The 19,384-nt window shown below is 36.0% G+C and overlaps 3 protein-coding genes and 1 long non-coding RNA gene across 4 annotated transcripts; 2 read left to right on the forward strand and 2 right to left on the reverse strand.

Annotated features, from left to right (window-relative positions):
* Positions 1-1,278: 1,278 nt before the first annotated feature.
* LOC107265554 (cuticle protein 16.5) lies at positions 1,279-2,290 on the reverse strand. The gene is made up of 2 exons (XM_025082946.1): positions 1,925-2,290; positions 1,279-1,852 (listed from the first exon to the last, which is right to left on the reverse strand). Exons 1-2 carry the CDS (start codon positions 1,937-1,939, stop codon positions 1,361-1,363), a joined length of 507 nt encoding a protein of 168 aa, XP_024938714.1. The 5' UTR covers positions 1,940-2,290; the 3' UTR covers positions 1,279-1,360.
* Positions 2,291-3,304: 1,014 nt separating this feature from the next.
* Positions 3,305-7,170, reverse strand: LOC107265637 (cuticle protein 21). The gene is made up of 4 exons (XM_015735294.2): positions 7,019-7,170; positions 6,620-6,874; positions 3,849-4,010; positions 3,305-3,732 (listed from the first exon to the last, which is right to left on the reverse strand). The coding sequence occupies exons 1-4, from the start codon at positions 7,028-7,030 to the stop codon at positions 3,364-3,366; spliced, it is 798 nt and encodes a 265-aa protein (XP_015590780.2). The 5' UTR covers positions 7,031-7,170; the 3' UTR covers positions 3,305-3,363.
* Positions 5,099-5,642, forward strand: LOC107265639 (neuropeptide-like 3). Its single transcript, XM_015735296.1, has 2 exons — positions 5,099-5,207; positions 5,280-5,642. The coding sequence occupies exons 1-2, from the start codon at positions 5,196-5,198 to the stop codon at positions 5,529-5,531; spliced, it is 264 nt and encodes an 87-aa protein (XP_015590782.1). The 5' UTR covers positions 5,099-5,195; the 3' UTR covers positions 5,532-5,642.
* A 6,699-nt stretch (positions 7,171-13,869) lies between the features above and the next one.
* On the forward strand, positions 13,870-18,222 carry LOC112494054. Its single transcript, XR_003059160.1, has 3 exons — positions 13,870-13,964; positions 17,544-17,867; positions 18,069-18,222. It is a non-coding gene; the product is annotated as an uncharacterized LOC112494054 (long non-coding RNA).
* Positions 18,223-19,384: the final 1,162 nt, after the last annotated feature.

Raw genomic sequence — 19,384 nt, forward strand, 5'->3', positions numbered from 1 at the left:
TGGAATAATCTTAATGATTAAATGCCATACGATAGTCCATGTCATTAAACTTTTGTAATTTATATACATATATATGTATATATAAGCCAAAATGCGTGCTCTGTATATCAAGTAATCATTCCAATTGAAATCATTAAAATGACCTATGAGTAATTTGACACGAGCAATCACGATTTCTTCTAATGATTTATTCACCCTGTACAATCTTTTCGAAATACCCCGATAAGATTTGAAACTTTTCGCTCTTAATATTGGATATAGGATTAAATTCTCGAGGCAACTTTCCATCGAACGAGACAATGGGATTATTTAAATTTTAAATCAACGCTTTTTCCAAATGGTATCAATTACTATTGAGCTATCGATCCATAGAATTTCGCACGTGCTTTGATTTTTGACTAAAATTTGTTGCGTCCAATCATTGAAACAATCATTGATATACAATTGTAGGTATACGATTGTACTAGGAAAAAGGTATATAAATCAAAGTTGAAAGGTTAAACTTTTCAGTTAATGACAGTTCGATCGAATGTTTTTTTTTTTTTAAAGTTCGATCGAATGTAAATAGTCTAAGGACTTTTATAGGCCACCTTTAACATTGTATTTAACGATAAATATCTCATCAAACCTTATCCCATTATTTCCCCGTGGCATTTACCACCGTGATAAAATGTCAAACGTCTAAATTCCATAGTAGAATTTTTCAATATTCCATTTAAGATTAACATTTTTTCCTCTAGGTAGACCATATCCTTTCAAATCATAAACACTTCTAATTTAGCTCGTAAAGTTTTGACTTGATTTCGCAAGTGACTTCGTATAGATATCAAGTTAGCACATCGAGTCAGCACAGGAGCAGGATATGCTTCAAGGTTGGCAGCAAGAAGGTTGAACCAGTTTCGATTTCAGAACGCAATTATTAGCTTCCGCGTATCAACCCCTCTCCCTGCTCCACCCACGGCACATAAAAAGACTGGACCCTCAGCCATTAACATACGGGAGCCGTTAAGGTTATTCGAAGACAAGGTTCTCCACCATAAGTAAATCGAGAACCATAAAACAGACAGCCATATATGCACTGGGTACAGTACCCATGGAATTTATGGGACCATTGAATTCATGGTTAGAGACCAGTATTCTTCGTTTTGTACGATTAAAATGGATCGTCGATCTACTCTGTGATCGGTAGGCCACCTTAGTATCGTTAACAGATATTAAAGAGGTGATGGTAAAATAAGAAGTTTAAAGGGGTGCAATTAAAATAATAATGAGTCGTGGTGAATTTTAAGTAAAATATTTTTATTTATGACAAAAAGCGTGGTGGGTGGCAAGGCAATTCATAACTCGAACACATAAATTTTTAACCGATAACAGCAGGTCCGTGGGCAGCATATGCGGCTAAAGGTGCAGTTAATCTTCCAGCATACGTAGAATGCACCAATGGAGGTGCAGCTGCGAGGTGAGCAGGGACTGCACCGTAGGTCAAAGGTGCAGGTCCAGCGATAAGTGGCGCTGAATGCGCTGCGACAACTGGTGCAGGTCCAGCGATAAAAGGCGCTGAATGGGCTGCGACAACTGGTGCAGGTGCAGCGATAAGCGGCGCTGAATGGGCTGCGACAACTGGTGCAGGTCCAGCTACGATTGGTGCTGCATGTGCAGCTGCTATGTATGGTGATGCAAGAGCTCTTGTACTGATGTCAACTCTGGATGCAAAGGGTGGAATGTTGTATGGTATTGCCTTGGCATAACCCACAGCTGCAGGTGCAGCAATTACTGGCGCGGCTACAGCTGCAGGTACCACGCCGCCTGCCATTGACGTTGCCAAGCTCGCCACCAGGACGATGAATGTCATCTGTAAATAATTAAATAATTGTTTAGTCGACTTGACATTTTTTTTTTCAATATCTACTTTAAAATTGCATACCGAGAAGGAGTTCATGATGCTTATTGGTTGTTGTTCACTCGAACTCACTGAGGTCTGTGATGACTTTGAATTGTCAGGGTTCGTTTTTATAGGGACGTCAGTCTGATAGAGTATACTTTCTTCATGAACGTGATCGCCCTGATAATCAGAGTAATTACGTAAGACTAGTGCGACAGAATTCGACGTGAACTCGATTACTCGATTGGGAACAGTAACGTTTTTCAGGCGAATCGAATTTTCAATTTAGAAATCAAAATCCTTACACAATTATTTAAATTTAACGAAATGGTATGGATATATTTCTAAGGTACTGCCAATTTTTTTTAAATTGATTTTCATATAATTATAAAATAAGGTGCAATTAGAAATTTATGGTACACCCAATTTTTAATTTTTATCTATGATTTTTTTATCGTCATATGCGTACAAGAAAGCGTGCTACTTCTTTTATGTTACGTAAGCTTTCTTTAAGTGATATCGATGTATCATAACGCTTACTATATCGTGAGTGCTTAAAATTGAACACAATAAAGTTTGTAATGATATAATATTATATTGAAAAGATAATTATCGAATTTTAGTAAATATAATATCGGATACACCCGACGTTATCAGATAATGAATTTTTTCGATAAAAATTCACAAGGGAACCGAGTATAGAGAGGGGATTGAAATTTTTCAGAAATTTTTGTCCACGTTATTTACAGATGCTGATATTAATTTTTCCAAATATTTTGTATTCATACGTACGAGTTATATTTTGTGACAACAAAAGATTTGAGGATAATGGAGTTAAGGATGTACCCTCTGGGATAAGAAATGAGATCATCTAACGAAGGCACTTTTCTGGACCCGGAGCTGGTCAAGTGTTGAAGTATTTCAGCACAACTGTTTTAATTGCGCTAACTAGACGCCCTTGGGTCAATTTGAAATCTAGACAATGCAAATTGGTGTAAAGAGATGTCTCCTCTTTAAATGTCAACTACGATTTAATTTCACTTAACCCAGTTCACGCGTTAGACATGGTTCAGCTTAACGGACTGGGCAGTGGTAACCAGAAAAGTCCATTAGATTTGGTAGCAATACGCAAACTGGATTAGGGAGCTTGCGTAAAAAAACGTTCGTCTATGTAAATCTACGATAGATCTACAAAAGGTGTGTGTGAAAAACTGGGACGATTGCAGACTGGAATTCATTCCGGACTTTTCGATATTTATTCAGGACTTTCCATAGACGTCCTTTGTAGATCTATCGTAGATTTATTTAGACGAAATTTCTTTCGCCCGAAAGTCTGTAAAAGTCCGAAGAAAATTCAGCTACCTTAATCCGAAATGCTAATATCTAGTACGAAAGGGGTACAAAATAATTTTACAGATAAAGTATAGTTTCAACGATTTATTCAATAGAAAAATAGATCAACAGGCATAGACGAAATGTTCTTATTTCTTGAGCAGAAGAGGAGAGGAAAATGCAGGTGCGGTGTAAGCCACAGGAGCACCAGCAATCGCAGGTGCGCTGTAGGCCAGGGGAGCACCAGCAACCGCAGGTGCGCTGTATGCCAGAGGTGCACCAAGAGCCGGAGCACTGTAAGCCAAAGGACCACCAACAAGAGCAGGCGCGCTGTAGGTCAAAGGTGCAGCAACAGCAGGTGCGGTATAAGCCAGCGGAGCTGCAGCAAGGGTGTTGTAGTTCCTAGCGATGACCTGGCTGCTCCTGGCTGTTACAATTGGTGCTGGAACTGCAGCAGCTACAACTGGCGCAGCAGGCACGATAGCTGCAGATGCGGCAGCCACAAGGGCGAGGATGCACTGGAAACAGATTGAAAACATGAAATTTTTCTTTCTCTATGTAAGACAATTTTTTTTACTTCAGCTACTACATACTATTAGTATTTATCTAGTATCCAGTTATTTTTCACACTTACAGCCAACTTGAACATGTTGTAATTATCTGGAGGATTCAACGTGTCGTAGACAAGTGATGATGACCGCCCACGCATGCTGATTTTATACCGCGATCGGCTGACCCCCCATTCAACGACCCCCCTAAACCTTGCGAAATGACCAAACCGAAGCTCTAACGCCGTCTCGATACGTTAGTTGTGAAACTGCCTTAATTCTAAAGAATAGCTACCGACGTCATATTTGTGACTCATTATCTATACAGTCATCCATATCAATCCAATTTTGGCTGACATTTATAATCACCGATACGTCATTACAATTACATGAACAAGCTTTAAGACGCATTTCAGTATCTCAGCCTTCGTCAATGGGATATTTTGTACAATGCACCAGGCATTTATTTCCGACAAATTTCAAGTGGGTGGTTTCCTCATAAATTTGCATAACGTCCGCAAACGGAGTTAGATACTCGTCGCATTAAAATCGATAAACAATTCCCGATATTGAACTTGACGCTTTCACGTTGCACAATCAATGCACTCGATTTCGTATTAAGATCAACTGTTACGTAACTATACAAAATTTACATAGTCATCCGATTTTTTTTTTAAATTAAGTTTCTGCTATTATTCCTATATCAAAATTTCATTTACCATTAAATTTCTTTAAATTTCTTTGATTAATTTTCTCATATGTCGTCATTACGCAATCTTTAATCTTAGATTTCGTATCTATTCCACTATGTACAATGTTGATGACCTTCGTAACCCACATGCATCCCCTTATTATCACAAACACTACTATATCTTATTACTCAACTTCTCGTATAATACTAGGGTTATGACATCCCACCGTATTAGATGCCGATGAAAAGCAAAGTTTAGCAAGCATGCCAAGCCTAGCTTGGAGGACGTCACAATAAAGAGTTATGTGAATATAGGAGTACCCTAGTAGGTTGGTAGGTTAGTCGCTGCGACACATGAAAAGAAAGCTGAAGACATTTGCGATGCACGTCATGGTCAACCTGACTGGACGCATGCCGTATTAAAGAGGCGTGGCGATTCTCATGTAAGTTCATTGCAATTTCCAGTACGATGAAGAATTTTTTTAATTGCTTCCACTTTTGTTATTGTTTTTTAATATTTTTTGTTCTCCTTCCTTTCTGCACTCCTAGGTGGCCTTTGCACAATTATCTCTACCTGCGACATCCTGCTTGGTCTTTTTGGACTTCTTTATGGTATTACAAATCTGGATAACCCTGGAGGGGTTGTTGCACCTGCAGGTATAAAAGCGTTAACGTCGCCGACGATTGGCGCAGTTCGCTCTTGTCTTTCTAACAAGAATCAACAACCCCCTAACAAGTCATCATGTTCAAGCTGGTGAGTGGAGTGGGAGATGATGGGGGGGGAGACTAGTTATGGTTTGATTGATTATTTTTTATTTTGTTTCAGTACGTATTCCTCGCCATCCTGGCTTTTGCCATGAGCGCACCTGCACCTGCACCTGCACCTGGCGGTCTACTACCTGCAGTTGCAGCATACTCCGAACCCCTTGTGACTGCCACCAGCAGCCAGTACATTGCTAGGAATTATAATACTCTTGCTGCAGCTCCATTGGCCTATGCAGCTGCACCAATTGCGTACAGCCCTTATGCTGTTGCACCTGCGTATTCTGCATATGCTGCCGCACCTGTTTTTCTATGATTCTTTTCTACTGGATTACTGGAGGGTCCTTCAAAAAAATACACGCTTGATAACATGATTTGATTTTAGAATTAAGTGACAAATAAATTGTGCTACTTGGTGTATAAAATACTTTTATTTTTTTAATTTTACCCTGTTCTTCATTGTCAATCTAAATTAGTTTGATATGTACTGAGTATTCAGTATTGTGCTCTGTAAGGTTTTTTTTAGTTTACATGCATGCTTGTTTCTTATAAAAAATTTCTTAGACAAATTATTTGAATATTCCTGTTATCTTATGTGAAATTTTAAGTTTGCCAATGTTCATGCTATTTATGACTCTGGTTGGCTTGCATCAAGACCAGTTTCATTAACCAGTGCAGTTAATTAGGAATTGCACTTGGTACTTGAGTAAAATGAGGAGATATCATCCAGTTATACATTTGTTACCGTGTTACTTGGAAATTCAGTACGACTCCGATAACTGGCTGGTAATTAATACTTATTTTTGTTTACCCTCATTTTTTTCTGCATCTTCAAAAAAGAGAATAATTTCAAGAGGGTGACTCGGTAAAAAAATAGGCGAAAGAAAGCTGTCTGAAAACTTAGTACGGTATTTCTTTATTCTCGATTAAAAAGCCATCTATTTAGCTCGAAAACTTAGGAATGCCTTTTCCATAAGTGGCCAAATATCAAAATAAAGGTGGGATCGAATAACGCAGAAACAAAGTCTAGACGACGCATGGAACTTTATTCATAGAAACAAAGAAATATCGTACCCATTAGAAAATCGTTGGGGCTGATCCAATAAATCCAGGCAAGATTCATCCACCCTATTGAAATTGTAAAGCGAATATTTTCTGCTATTAAATAAAAATTATTTCTAAGGTGTTAGAATAATAAGAAAACTTTCATATACTTTCAGAAAAGGTCTTTTTATTATTGCAACGAAGAATCACAAGGGCAACGTCTTAGTGCATCTACTCGACGCACAAAGGGTCCACCAGGTACGCAATACTTCCAAAAGGAAAAAAAAAAGAAAAAACTATTTCTTAATGCATTACTGGTCCATCGTCGATCTTCGGAAGTCATTTGCGATCATCTTAATAATAAGTGTATGCCGCCTTGTAAGCCAAAGGGGCGCTGTAAGCAACTGGTGCAGCGGCGTAGCTCTTGTAGGCAAGAGGTGCAGCTGCAACGGCACCATAAGTCAAAGGTGCAGAGTAAGCCAGAGGTGCGGAGTAGGCAACAGGCGCAGCTGCATAACTGCTGTATGCCAATGGCGCAGCTGCGATGAGACCGCCCGGAGCAGGTGCAGGTGCGGGTGCAGCAGCAGCTACGGCCATAACGGCGGCAAGGACGAACTGCAAAATCAAAGAGAGAAAAATAAGTAATAAAAAAAAATCATTGTCAATTTAAAATTTTACTCAAATTCAATCACAATTTCTCAACATTATTTTCACTGTCATTTCTCATAACTATATTTTTATTAACACGTGTTTACTTACCAGCTTGAACATCTTGGCGGTTGAAGTGGTTTACTGGCTGCGAGGAACTAGTATGATCTCTCTGCTGTTTTCGGTCCTCTTTTATACTGTCTTGTCCAAACGCAAAACGCGATCCGGTGGTAGCAGGAGTAACAGACAGGGAATTGGTCGCAAGATGGCCGCATCGTGCCACGCCTGGTTCAGGAATGACCTTGAGTCTCATCGCGCCTTCCTCTCTCAATCTTTAACTCTTATGGAAGGCGTTCTGACGTACTTTGGACCGAGAGGGCGTGTATCGGCCAAGACCTTCGAGTCTGTCGAAAAGGGGAGAGAAGTTAATGAGGCGAAAATACAGTCAGGTCATATGTGGCGTGGATTTATTTTCTTTCTCTTTTTTAAGACATTTTTTTTTTAACTACGGCCAAACGTCACTTTACAGTCTTCGTCTACGACAACCTGATCCTACCTTACCCACTCCATAGTTACACTGGCTACCATTGACAATTATGACAATGAGTTCGATGATCAAGTTTTACCACACGTGGGAATCATTTATCTTGAGGCTTTATGTGTGTAGTTCATTATGTGATATATATAATTGGAATATGGTAGGGGCGGAAAGGATCTCAGTGGGTATATAAGGACGAGTCTAGAAAATTTTCATTATATTACTGATCCAAGTACCAGTAAAACTGTTTCAAGATGTTCAAGCTGGTGAGTAAGAATTATAATAAATAAAATAGTAATTTATTGTATTTATCATATAGTTTTGAACAGTTTAAAGTTTAATATTTTACATGTGAATTAGACGATATACGTTTTAAATGACAAATTTTGGTATTCAACAAAAAAAAATGACGTACGGTACGTTCATTCGTATCACGTAGTTCCATGTAAATTTAAATTTACGTAATAATCCGAAAATTGATTACTAAGTCAACTGGTCCGGTTTTGGTCATTTTTTGTATTTCCTCTCTCTGACTTACTTTTACGTTCTCTCATTTTGCATATATATTAAATATAAAATCTACTAGTGACGTTCTTGGGGCCTTTATAAAATATATATATTTTATTTTTAAAAATTTTGTTTCAGTTCTTCTTCGCCGCCCTCCTGGCCTTCGCCGCCGCAACCCCTGCTCCAATCACCCCTGTTGTCTCCAGCTATAGTCTCGGCGCTGCGCCCGTAGCCTACAGCGCCGTCCCTTATTCAGGAGTCGGTGCCTACGCTGCCCCCTACAGTGCCTACAGTGCTTATGGTGCAGTGCCATACGCTTACAGGGCTGGTTATGCAACCTATTTGTAAATTAATCATGACGACAACAACAATGGCGACTATCGGCTCACGCTAAATTTCTAATTGGATATTGAACTTTTTTTTCTCTTGTATTTACCACTTTACACTATTTCTTCTACGCTTTTACCTTGGGAGCAATTTTTGGTCTTTGAGGTAGAAGAAAATTCACACACAGTACACCCAGGGATATGTTCTCTTTGTGACTATTCCAAATTGTTTATAATAATAAATCTGTTCAAACGCAAAAATATTTGTCACCTTTTTTCTACCTTGCCTCACCTTCCTCAATATATTTTGAATTGTCAAAATTAACACGCCTCCATGACCATTCGGCTTACGGCCAAGGGTAACGAGAATTCGATGGTAAACTGGATCGATTGACTTTTATAATTTTTTTTTTAATATATCCTTTCCATATTAATCAATGCAATTATGCTAATTTTTTTATTGACTATCTATACAGCACCGGCAATGCAGTCATTTCATTTCGATGAACGTGTAGGTGAATTATTTTAAAAAGTTTATATGCACACCGGATTTTGAAATTTGATAAACTTTATCGATATATATATATATATAACAAAAATATCACTGCGCAATTACATTACGAATTTCGCAGCTGAATTCAATTCTTACGTGACGTGAATTCTATGCAATTTGTACGATTAATACTTACGAATCACGAAAGTGACCAGCGTCATTGACAGTATCAGTCAGCATGCGTATTAACTGTAAGTACCATATAGCATCTTATTGTCAGTACATGTGTGACTTGTGCATTGCGCAGTGGCTACGGCGGATCGAAAGTCGTATGCGTGATACGATTGGCAATCGGATTTTTCGGGAACGAGGTGAAATCGTTTCCCTCGTTTAGTATTGATGAAGAAAAAAGAATCAACGATTGATAAACATCCGATTAAACATTTAGGCGTGGTATCGTGTTATTCATCGGAGTGGACTAATTTAATTAGTATTTCGATATTCGAAAATTCATAACACCCGTTGCGTCATTATAGTGGGCTCTTTTGGAATTTTCAGGAGACTCAAATTTATCGAAATTTGATAGGTTCGTTCGGTTCTGGTAATCTTTTAGATTTCGAAATATCATTACTTTATATTTTAGTAGCGAATTTTTTAATTAGGTGATAAATTTAATGAGGGATTTCATCCTAATAAAAAATCTAACAAGATCTTTGGATTAATTGATTTGTAGTGGCTCTATAATTTTTTTGCCACCATATATAGATATAGTTGCGATTTTTGAGAATGGCTCATATCAAAAGGTCAGGAGAATTGATGTAGAGATGAGATATTTCGATTCGTTAATTTATATTTATATTGGTTTTTAGTATAAATAATGACGTGTAATTTATTATTTGGACTCTTTATTTGGCAGATTTTTTTTTATAGATAATTCTTGTCGGATGAGATACCGTGTGATTTAAAATTCAAATTTCGCGCTCGAATCTTTTTCTTTAGTATAATTGGATCAGAAGCTCATCCGGGTCTGGAAGAAACTTATAAAAACGAAACTGATTAGGATTCGCATTACGTAATGAACGGCAGGTAATAAATTGTATGAAAAAGCAGTAATGTCATTCGAATTTATTTATACAGATATTCAAATTTACATATTAAATTAGATGCGAGTTAGATTTCAAAATTTGCAAAACAACCTTAATATCCAATACCAAAATCGTAAGTTCTATTAAAAGTTTTTAATTGCAAATAAATTTTTGATTTAAAGCATCAAAGGGACAGTCAAAGAGCACAGAATTGGTCAGGTGCATCCATCCACCATCGGATTTACCAATAAATTATCAAATAGATCAATAACCTTTCAGATGGACCAACGAACTATCGGATGGACCAACTTTCCCAACCGCTACCTCATGCGACTCTGTTTTAAAATTTTTATCAGGTTACTGATAAGAATATTCAAAGCCAAGAAATCTAATATTCTTTTCCACTAAATTGAGTGAATTTAAATAAATCATATTGCGACCAATAACAAGACTGCTTGCTTAATCATTATTGTGACGTCAATGGCCAGCATCACCTGGACAAAGAAACATTGAAAATGCTTCCTACACAGCAACCCCCTGCCTGTTTCATAAGGCTTGTTTTCACTGGATGCGTCCCTGTTGTCGATAACACGTTCATTATATTTGTACAGAACGAATCGGAGATAGGCCGATAAGTAACTACATTTTATTTGTGTAGCAGATTACGATTAATTTCAATTAAAAAATTCAATAAAGTACGATATTTACATTTTGTAAAAGATTGCATGAAAATTTATCAAACAAAAAATTTTACGGATCTGCAACAATTTCCTATATATTCATTTACAAAGACATTTTAATCTCATTACTTTTTATACCTTCTCTCTCGGTTCGTTGCACGGCCATGAGACTTGACCGCGAACCAGACTGAGAAAGCAGCTTTTTATAATTCTTCAAGAAAATTACCGGTTTGGTACAAATGAATTTACCATTGTTAAAAGCTGATAAAATTTTTGATTTTTGAAATAGGATTAGAAATTTATTTTCTCGTGGGAATATAGAGAGATATGAGAAAAATAATTTTTTAAATATTTTAAACTCAAGGTATGCTTATATAATGCTCTTGAAAATTTTATTTTATAAAAAATTAAAAATCAATTGATTATACTCGAAAATTAAATCCTTTTATCGGAACGTTTTCGGGTTTTAATATGACCGCGCTTGAACCCGGAACTCATTGGGAAATGTCATAGCAGGCTAATCGGATTGCTGTCAATTTTACTTCTTACGATATATCCATATATATGTATATGAATATTAAATTGATACGAAAAATTTCGATTATTTTTTAACAATTGATAAAAATTGTGCATGATATGTAAAATAGTGTATGAAAATCATAAAAAAGTTTTTTTTCTACAAATGTCATTCAGCAGGCTAATCTCGATCGTCCTGATTGTGTTACAGATTGCAGGATCCTGGATGCTGGATTAGCCTCGTGGACCCGACTGGTAATTAGCAACATTGGTTAATTAGAAATGCTCACCAGAAACACAGTTACGCGTAGTCAACCGGTTATCGATACGTTATTACGTGTCGAAGCTGATTGCGTAAATCTATGCTACGGGGGCGTCGGCTGTATTCACGACGACGTGGACGCTGGGCGTCGTCGTTATTTTGTATTGACTAGTTTAATCAACGAAAGCAGATACTGGACCAAATGCCAATGCAAATTTTGCGACTGTCCGAATAACAATTTTTTCTTAAATTTTTTTCTAAATATACACATAAATATTCATCAATTATACGTGTCGGACATAAGTGACTGTCTCAATAATTTTTCAATAATTTCACAAATTTTATATCATTTATAAAAAAATTTTTTTCAACAATCTACATTTCGAAACAATTTTGAACACTAGAAATATTAAACACGGTCATAATGCCTTTTTAGATGCATATTGATATCACTGATAACGGCAGTTCCTATGCTTATACACTGTATTAGCATATGTATTCAATATTAAGCAATTCTACATTAGCTATATATATATGTATATTTCTCTGAGTCATTAATGCTAACATAACGTTAAAGCCATTTCAATAGTCATTATAGAATTTAGTCACGATTAATTTTCTCATTTACGACACTACCTTCTTACATTAAATGATCGATTATCTGTGACCTCTATTAAAAAAAAATTAAATATACATTTTTGTTTTAATAATATTAAGATACGATTTTTATATCAATGAGTGATAAAAAATTAAATAGTTATAAAAAATAAAAAATTGATTATGTAAATAATCGAAGTTATACATTACGCAGTAATATGTTGTGACAGTAAGCAATGCTCATGTATATTGCTGCTTTTGTATGAGCGTCACGACGCTTTCATAAAGAAGCGTCGTTGAGGACACAGCCAATCGGAAGAAGGGCCGTCGGTTGCGTAGCAATTGAAATCTCCGCTGACGTTCTGCCGAATTGCCGAGCGGTACTGACAAGTGAAAAGATGAGAAACAATGCACGATTATCTCCTTTAGAGAAGTATAGCCTTTATGACCCCAAATAGCATGCTTAAAGGGATTATCAGGCGTAATCATTTATCTGTCATTAATATCAGCTGATGAATTAAAAAAACGATCGATAGATCGAGATTACCTGTAATTAATTAAAAAATCGATTGAAAACATTATCGATCATAAATTTCATATTTTCGATCTCAAGCATTAGTGCATCCGGACAATGATTGATCATATTTTTGTTGCATAAAAAAGTTAATGATGCGATTATTTATTGATGATAATTTTGGGGATATATTTTTTGAAAAATTTTGAAAAAATTATTTATGGTTTATCGTTTTTGGTATGTGGTAGTCATTTAATGACTGTAGCAATTTTAGGTAAGTTTGGAATTGGTAATTCTATCGGACTTTAAGTGATTGAAATTTGTAATTGATTCGCTTCCGGTTTTATCTTTTCTTCATTATCTTCATTGTCTTGATATTTCCTTTTGTTCTCCTCTTCTTGGATCAGACAAATTTTCCAGACGTTCATTGGCCTATACTGATTGTTATTGACTGCCGTTACGCAATCTGATCTTGTTATCATCATGAAGGATAAAAAATTTATTGCGTCATTTAGTTGCGTTAATTAGCGTAACTGATGGATATAACGAACGATGAAAATCCAATGCGACTGAGCTTGTCGATAATCGTTCTAAAATAAATTGAGTGAAATTATGAAAAAAAAAAAAAAATTTCCTAACCTTATTTTCATTATGCATTTTTTTTATTTCACAAATATCCCAGTGACCAAACAAAGCCAGGAATTTTCATGAGGAATTTTCGGTGATGAACAAAAATCAAAATTCAAAAAAGTCCACACACACCCATGACCTGGTAATTCCAAGCGAACGGAGTACCGCCTTGTACGTTTTTGGAATTTCTAATAAAGACTTTGACAGAATAGCAAACTGTAATCCGTCACCATCTTCCTTCTGGTTTCATAGAATTTCTTCAAGTATTCAAGCAGTTCCGCATTCGAGAGTCGAATATGTTGTTTTTAGCATGAGGATTTAAAGAAAAAAAAAAAAAGTCGAATCACCGACCAGGATTGACTCACGTTCGTTTTGATACTTAATGACAATCACAAAAAACCGGATGAACGAAGTCACAGGAAAGATACGTTAAATAACTAAATCAAGACAGCCTAAAACTTTGAATAAAAAAATTTCATTTAATCATTTCGAAAAGAAGATCCAAAATAATATTCCATCTAGGTATCCAACAGAAACTTGACCACCCTATTAATAAATCTCCCATCTGACCATACGTAATATTCCCATATGTCAAACGTGCAAATTTACATAAACCACAATGCACTGCTCTATTTATAAACGATAATTACCAACTGGACTCATAACTTATTCTAATCGGAAATACATACTTTCGTAATAATCCATATGTCTCGTATTACATATCGACCGCGACAAAATATATCAACCTTCGATTCTATAATAATAATCCCCATTAGTGCAAAGAGCATCACGTTGCAGTTGCGCGTGCATAATAATGCATACAGACGAATAAGGATTCTGAAGTTAACCTAAAAATAGTAAGAATCTCGTGCACGGGTTATACAGATTATACGATGCACGGAGTAAAAGGTACGAAAAAAATCTTAATAAAAAAAACAATACTGATTATAAATATCTATACTGTTAAAAAATATGTGCATATGCATACATAGATAAAAAATCATTACAACCTCATTACTCGATGCCGAGCCCCGATTTGACTGTTGAATTAAAACGAAATAATCGTACCACTTGTCACATGCTAATTTGATACGCTTTTAATTTATATTCTACCAAATGGACCAGCCATGCCTCTATATCTATATACATACATACAGTCCAGCCAAATAATACCAGTATGTTAAATCAGAGTATCGTAAAAGCGTCGCGACATATGTGAACTCCCCATACGGTTTACGGATACGGATTCGTCTGGTAATATTATTCGAGATATTGGGCGTGGTTGTTGAACTTGAACTCTATAGCGCGCTTCAAGTACGACCGGATGCGATAAACGGCGTTAAAAAAGAAAGGACTCAACGTCCGACTATGATAATTGGAAAGGACTGTGCTGGACGTAAAGACCCGGTTGAATAATTGTTATTATTATAAATCGATATAGGTGACAGGTATTGAAAGGAAATGATACCGTACATTGATATAAATTTTGTAAAAATATCTATATTAAGAAATACACTCTGTATAATCGATTTCATCCAAAATCCACGTGCCATTGATATATATGTATTAAAAGATATACCCTTTAGGTACAAGGTATATAGTATATGAAGAGTCCTGTACGCCTCGTGAATATATGATATTATGCAGAAACATGAACTCGAGTTAGAGTTCGTCAACCTGCTGGGAAAACGTAGAAAAGCCGATGCCTGGCGTCGTCGAAAAAAAAAAGAAGATTTAGTTTGAGTTTGAAAGGGACTGTAGCTCCTTTGTCACATAAACGTATGAAATCCTTTGTTGAATATACAATATATATATATATATATATATATATATATATATATATATATATATATGTACATTATATTCGACGCAGAAAACGGTAGCGTTCATAACCGAACGACTAGTCAGCAGACTGACACGTCGGTAATTCATACCATTGCGGATAGCCTTCAGGGCATTGGTAGATAATAATAAAAAGACGTACAAAAATAAGATGAAAAAGAAAAAGAATCTACGACCAGAAGTTACAGATTATTCAGGGTTAGAGGCGTGGCAGCACTGTGCGATAACCAAATTCCTTGTTTCTTATAACGCACGTGTATAAATTGTCAGACTTCATAAAATTACGTTTATAGGTTATGTTCAAGTAGCTTGGATAAAATTGACAATGAAAATGGCAAAAAGGTAAATTACTGGGGAAACAGTATCGGAAATTAATTATAAATAAAACGGATGCTGGGTTACATATATATTACATACATACCTTAGAAAAATTACATATGATTGCACAAACGCTGCAAATCCAAGTTATTTACCTACCATATACATTTTCAGTCACTTTTTACATTACATGCAAGTGTGTTATTTGTTGCGTGTAATATGTGGTAATAACAAGAGACTTGAGACTATGTAAAAAGTGACTACCGTAGAAAGGATAGGTAATAACACACATGAATTTGCAATGCATACACTGTAGATTCATAGAAATTTCGCGTAACGTAATTACCCATAATGCAGCGTAACACGTATCAGGATGATACTAGATTTGACAGCTGGTCTAATTATACAATTAATACGATATTGAATGCGCGCATGGATTAGAACAATTATAGATACATTTGTATATATATAGGGAAAAATTATTAATAATCAGGTTATGGCAATGCCATAATTTTAATTAGTCCAACGACTAATTAGCCATTGTAAATATATACGCGGCTATGATCCATTATACAAGCAATGCAACGTGTCATTTATATGCATCTAAATGCACATGCATATACGAATTCAATAACTCAATGTTTTCAGATCTCCCCCACCCCTCCCACCCTCCTTCAATAGAAGACGAGTAAATGTTAACAAATCTATACAGCTCTGAGCATTCTTATCGGCTGTTACGTAATCCACAGTGCAATCGCGAAAAACAATGGCTGCATGTTACCCGACTGTCACTCGGAATGCAACGTTCGATGCATATGTTATCAATACGTATTTCAATGTTACGGCAAAGTTATGAAAAAGTTTTATAACGCGATTACCTATGTAACGTATCGTAAAAAAAAAAAAATACGTCATTTAAATATGTCACTGTGAATACGATAAGGATGAAATAAACATTGACCCTCTGATAATAGGTTTTTTTTGGCTATTTATTTATTTATCAATTGGCTATGAATTTTTATAAACACATTAATTACTTATTGTATTGACAGACTGGGGTATCTGCGCACCCCACACCAGTGTTACGAAGCTGATGGAATTATCGAGTAGTTAAGCTGAATAATGTATCTCGAAATTGGTGTATGGGGAAAAAAAAATAAAATGTAAGGTTAAGAGAAAAATTATTTTGAAAAAAATCTCTGTGTATCCAACGCATACGGCTCTGCGTTTATTCACGTCGTACTTTGACTTGTCGATAACAGAATTTTATATGGCGCAGGTTGCCAGTCTGCGAATTCTCAGACAGTGTATTCAATTGCAGACAAATATATGTATACATACTAGTCTGCAATTGGCATATATACAGTAAAGAAAAGTTATGTCTAGAGAAGAATAATGTGAGACTAGTAGACCCTATTCGCCATAACTTACCTACCTAAGTGTATGGCGAAGACGACGATGATCCGTAAAAAAGTTCGTGAACACCTACGTGCTTTTGTGAAATTTTAATAAATATTGTATAATTGTCTTGTCCGGAATGACTGATGCTTGGGGTCGGGTCATTGACCTCGGTAGTTTAGTGAAGGAAAAAAATTAATTTTATTTGATCCATACTCAAGCTTGATGATTTTTTTTTTATCGTGATAGTATGATTGTACAGGGTGATCTATAATTTTATAAAATTATTACCAATGTCGATATTATATAGATTTCAATGATTTCGAATCACCCGCTGTTCGCTGACGATAATGGTATTAAACGTGGATGAAGAATTTATGAATACTCAGAAAATATAGGAAATATGGTAAAATTCGATGGGCGGACAAGCAAGGGAAGAGGGATGGATGATAAAGGGTGTACTGAAGAGTGAAAGAGGATAAGTTCAGTCTCCGAGGCATTTTTCTTGATTAATTCATTATAACAAATAACGTTGTGTTATATGATTATATATAGTATGTATGTATATAGATGTAATAAATGTATATTACAGATCCCAGCGTGTCCTCCTTTATTCGCAATCAAGCCTCAAGAAAATTTACCTGATAAGGGGGTATTCATAGGTGGGATACAAAAATTGGTCTTTGGGTTTCTTGAAAACTAACCTAAGCCAATCATACTTTGCTAGTACCCAGCCCGTCCTTAATACGTGTATATATACATAAGCATAGATATCAGGACGAAGTCTGTAATGCGAAACAAATTATCATCCCTTATTTCCATCGGGGATGAAAAACTCCTTTAAAGGTGGTTTCTGTAGAAAAAGTCCTTGATCAAATTTTTTCTATTTTGGAAAAGGGTAACGTCGTATTTTTCTTTTTATGTTAATAGAAAATTTACGAAAGCGTCGCGACGCTTATTGATTCTTCACGGTGCATCCACCGACTACAAACTACCTTCCTATAACTTACCTCCCGGCTCCACTCAGCAACCCTTAACATCGATCTCTCGGGTCGACGAACTCGGCATCCACTGATAAGAATAGACGGAGAGAGGGGGAGAGAGAGAGAGACAGCACCAAAGAAGAATCTGATACGCTGACATGCACAATCTCTATATATGTTATCTCCAGCTTCCGGCAAAATCTCTAACGGGTCCTGATAACAGGCGATACTTTTCACAGGGATTAACAATGCCGGGATCAATAAAGATTTAGTAATGATTTATAAGATTTAATCAATTATTCGTATAAAATTTATTAACCGTTTCAAAGTTACGTCCTTATGCATACATAGCCTGAAATTAATACTGGTGCATTTTTATGCGCCATATAAAAGATTAGGAGGTAAAATTTTTTGTAAAAATTTTTGTTGACTGCCCACGTTCTTAATAGTAAAAGTAATTTTTTTGTTTTAGGAAACTTTTAAACAAATTAATACGGTTAATCGAGGATTCTCGAACGAAAATAGAAATATCAAATTCATATAGAATCAAAATGAAAGGGAGATCCTGTAATGGATGCTGTATAGGGTGTGAAATAAAAAAGTAAAATTTTTTATACCCAATCAAACGATACGATCGTGCGTAAATATCCAAAAATATTTTCGCGCCAACAAACCCTCTAATTAACAAAAAAAAAAGTACCGTTGCTCCATACCATCCCTTAGTCTTTCCTTTACTTTACAGAAATAAGGAAAGCAAGACACGGTAGTGATGTATCGTACGAGCAAAAAGTCGAATAAAAAAAGAGTCGAACGAAGTAAAAATACAATTTTCGGCAAACCCGATGGTAATTGTGCTTTGACGAATGAAAAAAAAATATAAATAAGGGTAGGAGGGTTGATACGGATGGGGGTGTCGGTAAGGTAACATAAAATATAACAATTGCCATAATTCCCATTAAAAAAATACAACATTTTTTATCACCACCAATTGTAATGTCTATTTTTATCTTATCAAAAAGTCCTATCATTTATACACAGCTCCTTGGTTGGAATTTTCCCAATTACGCAAGACCCAGACGCCATATTGAAATTCTCAACGAGGTCAACCTAATAAAATATCCAAATGACTTACCACGAGACTCCCCGCCTTATCGATACAGAAATATCGCGTGCAACTCGTTGCCACGTGTTATCGGTTACCCCTGTAAGAGTAAATTCCAAAGTGCACTTACATCACGCACATGCACTTGCGTACGTACAAAAGATGTAGCCTATAATCCCCTAGATTCAGTGACGATATAAATAATTAAAGTGCAAAAAACGTAAAAATGAAAAAAATAAATTTTTAATCCAAAGATCCCCTAGTCATTCTTATAATGAAAAATGTTTATCAAACCCCATACGTGCATTAATCTACTTTTTATTTCTAAGCTCACACCGAACGATAATTTTATTTTTACTCCATTCTACGAAAAATCCTTGTCTCTTTTTTTTACGTGACTCAAGTGTTGGCAACGTGACCAGATAAGACGGCAACGTGTCCCCAAAGCCACCAGCCCGGAATAACACTTGTCAAGAACAAATCCGAATACCGTAAATCTTGACTGGTTGTATAATAACCATGGGAAACTAAGATGCGAAGATGATGTGGTACATGGAAAGTGAAATTGACATGATTGAATTGTAGTGGGGTGGTAGCAAAGGGAAGTTCAACAGATCCCAAGTATACCGTTGGTCCAGGAATATTTTGGCCTATATTTGATTGAATTTTCGTGTCGATGTCCCTGG

Source organism: Cephus cinctus, unplaced genomic scaffold (assembly GCF_000341935.2).
Source record: "Cephus cinctus unplaced genomic scaffold, Ccin1 Ccin1_scaffold0230, whole genome shotgun sequence".
Taxonomy (NCBI): Eukaryota; Metazoa; Arthropoda; class Insecta; order Hymenoptera; family Cephidae; genus Cephus; species Cephus cinctus.

What these genes read in the sequence shown, in the direction of transcription:
- LOC107265637 (XM_015735294.2), bottom strand. An exon ending in ACAAGGCGGCATACACTTAT is followed by an intron (nt 4,011 to 6,619) that starts TATTAAGATGAT and finishes TAACGTATCGAG; the next exon opens with ACGGCGTTAGAGCTTCGGTT. An exon ending in ACAACATGTTCAAGTTGGCT is followed by an intron (nt 3,733 to 3,848) that starts GTAAGTGTGAAA and finishes ATCTGTTTCCAG; the next exon opens with TGCATCCTCGCCCTTGTGGC.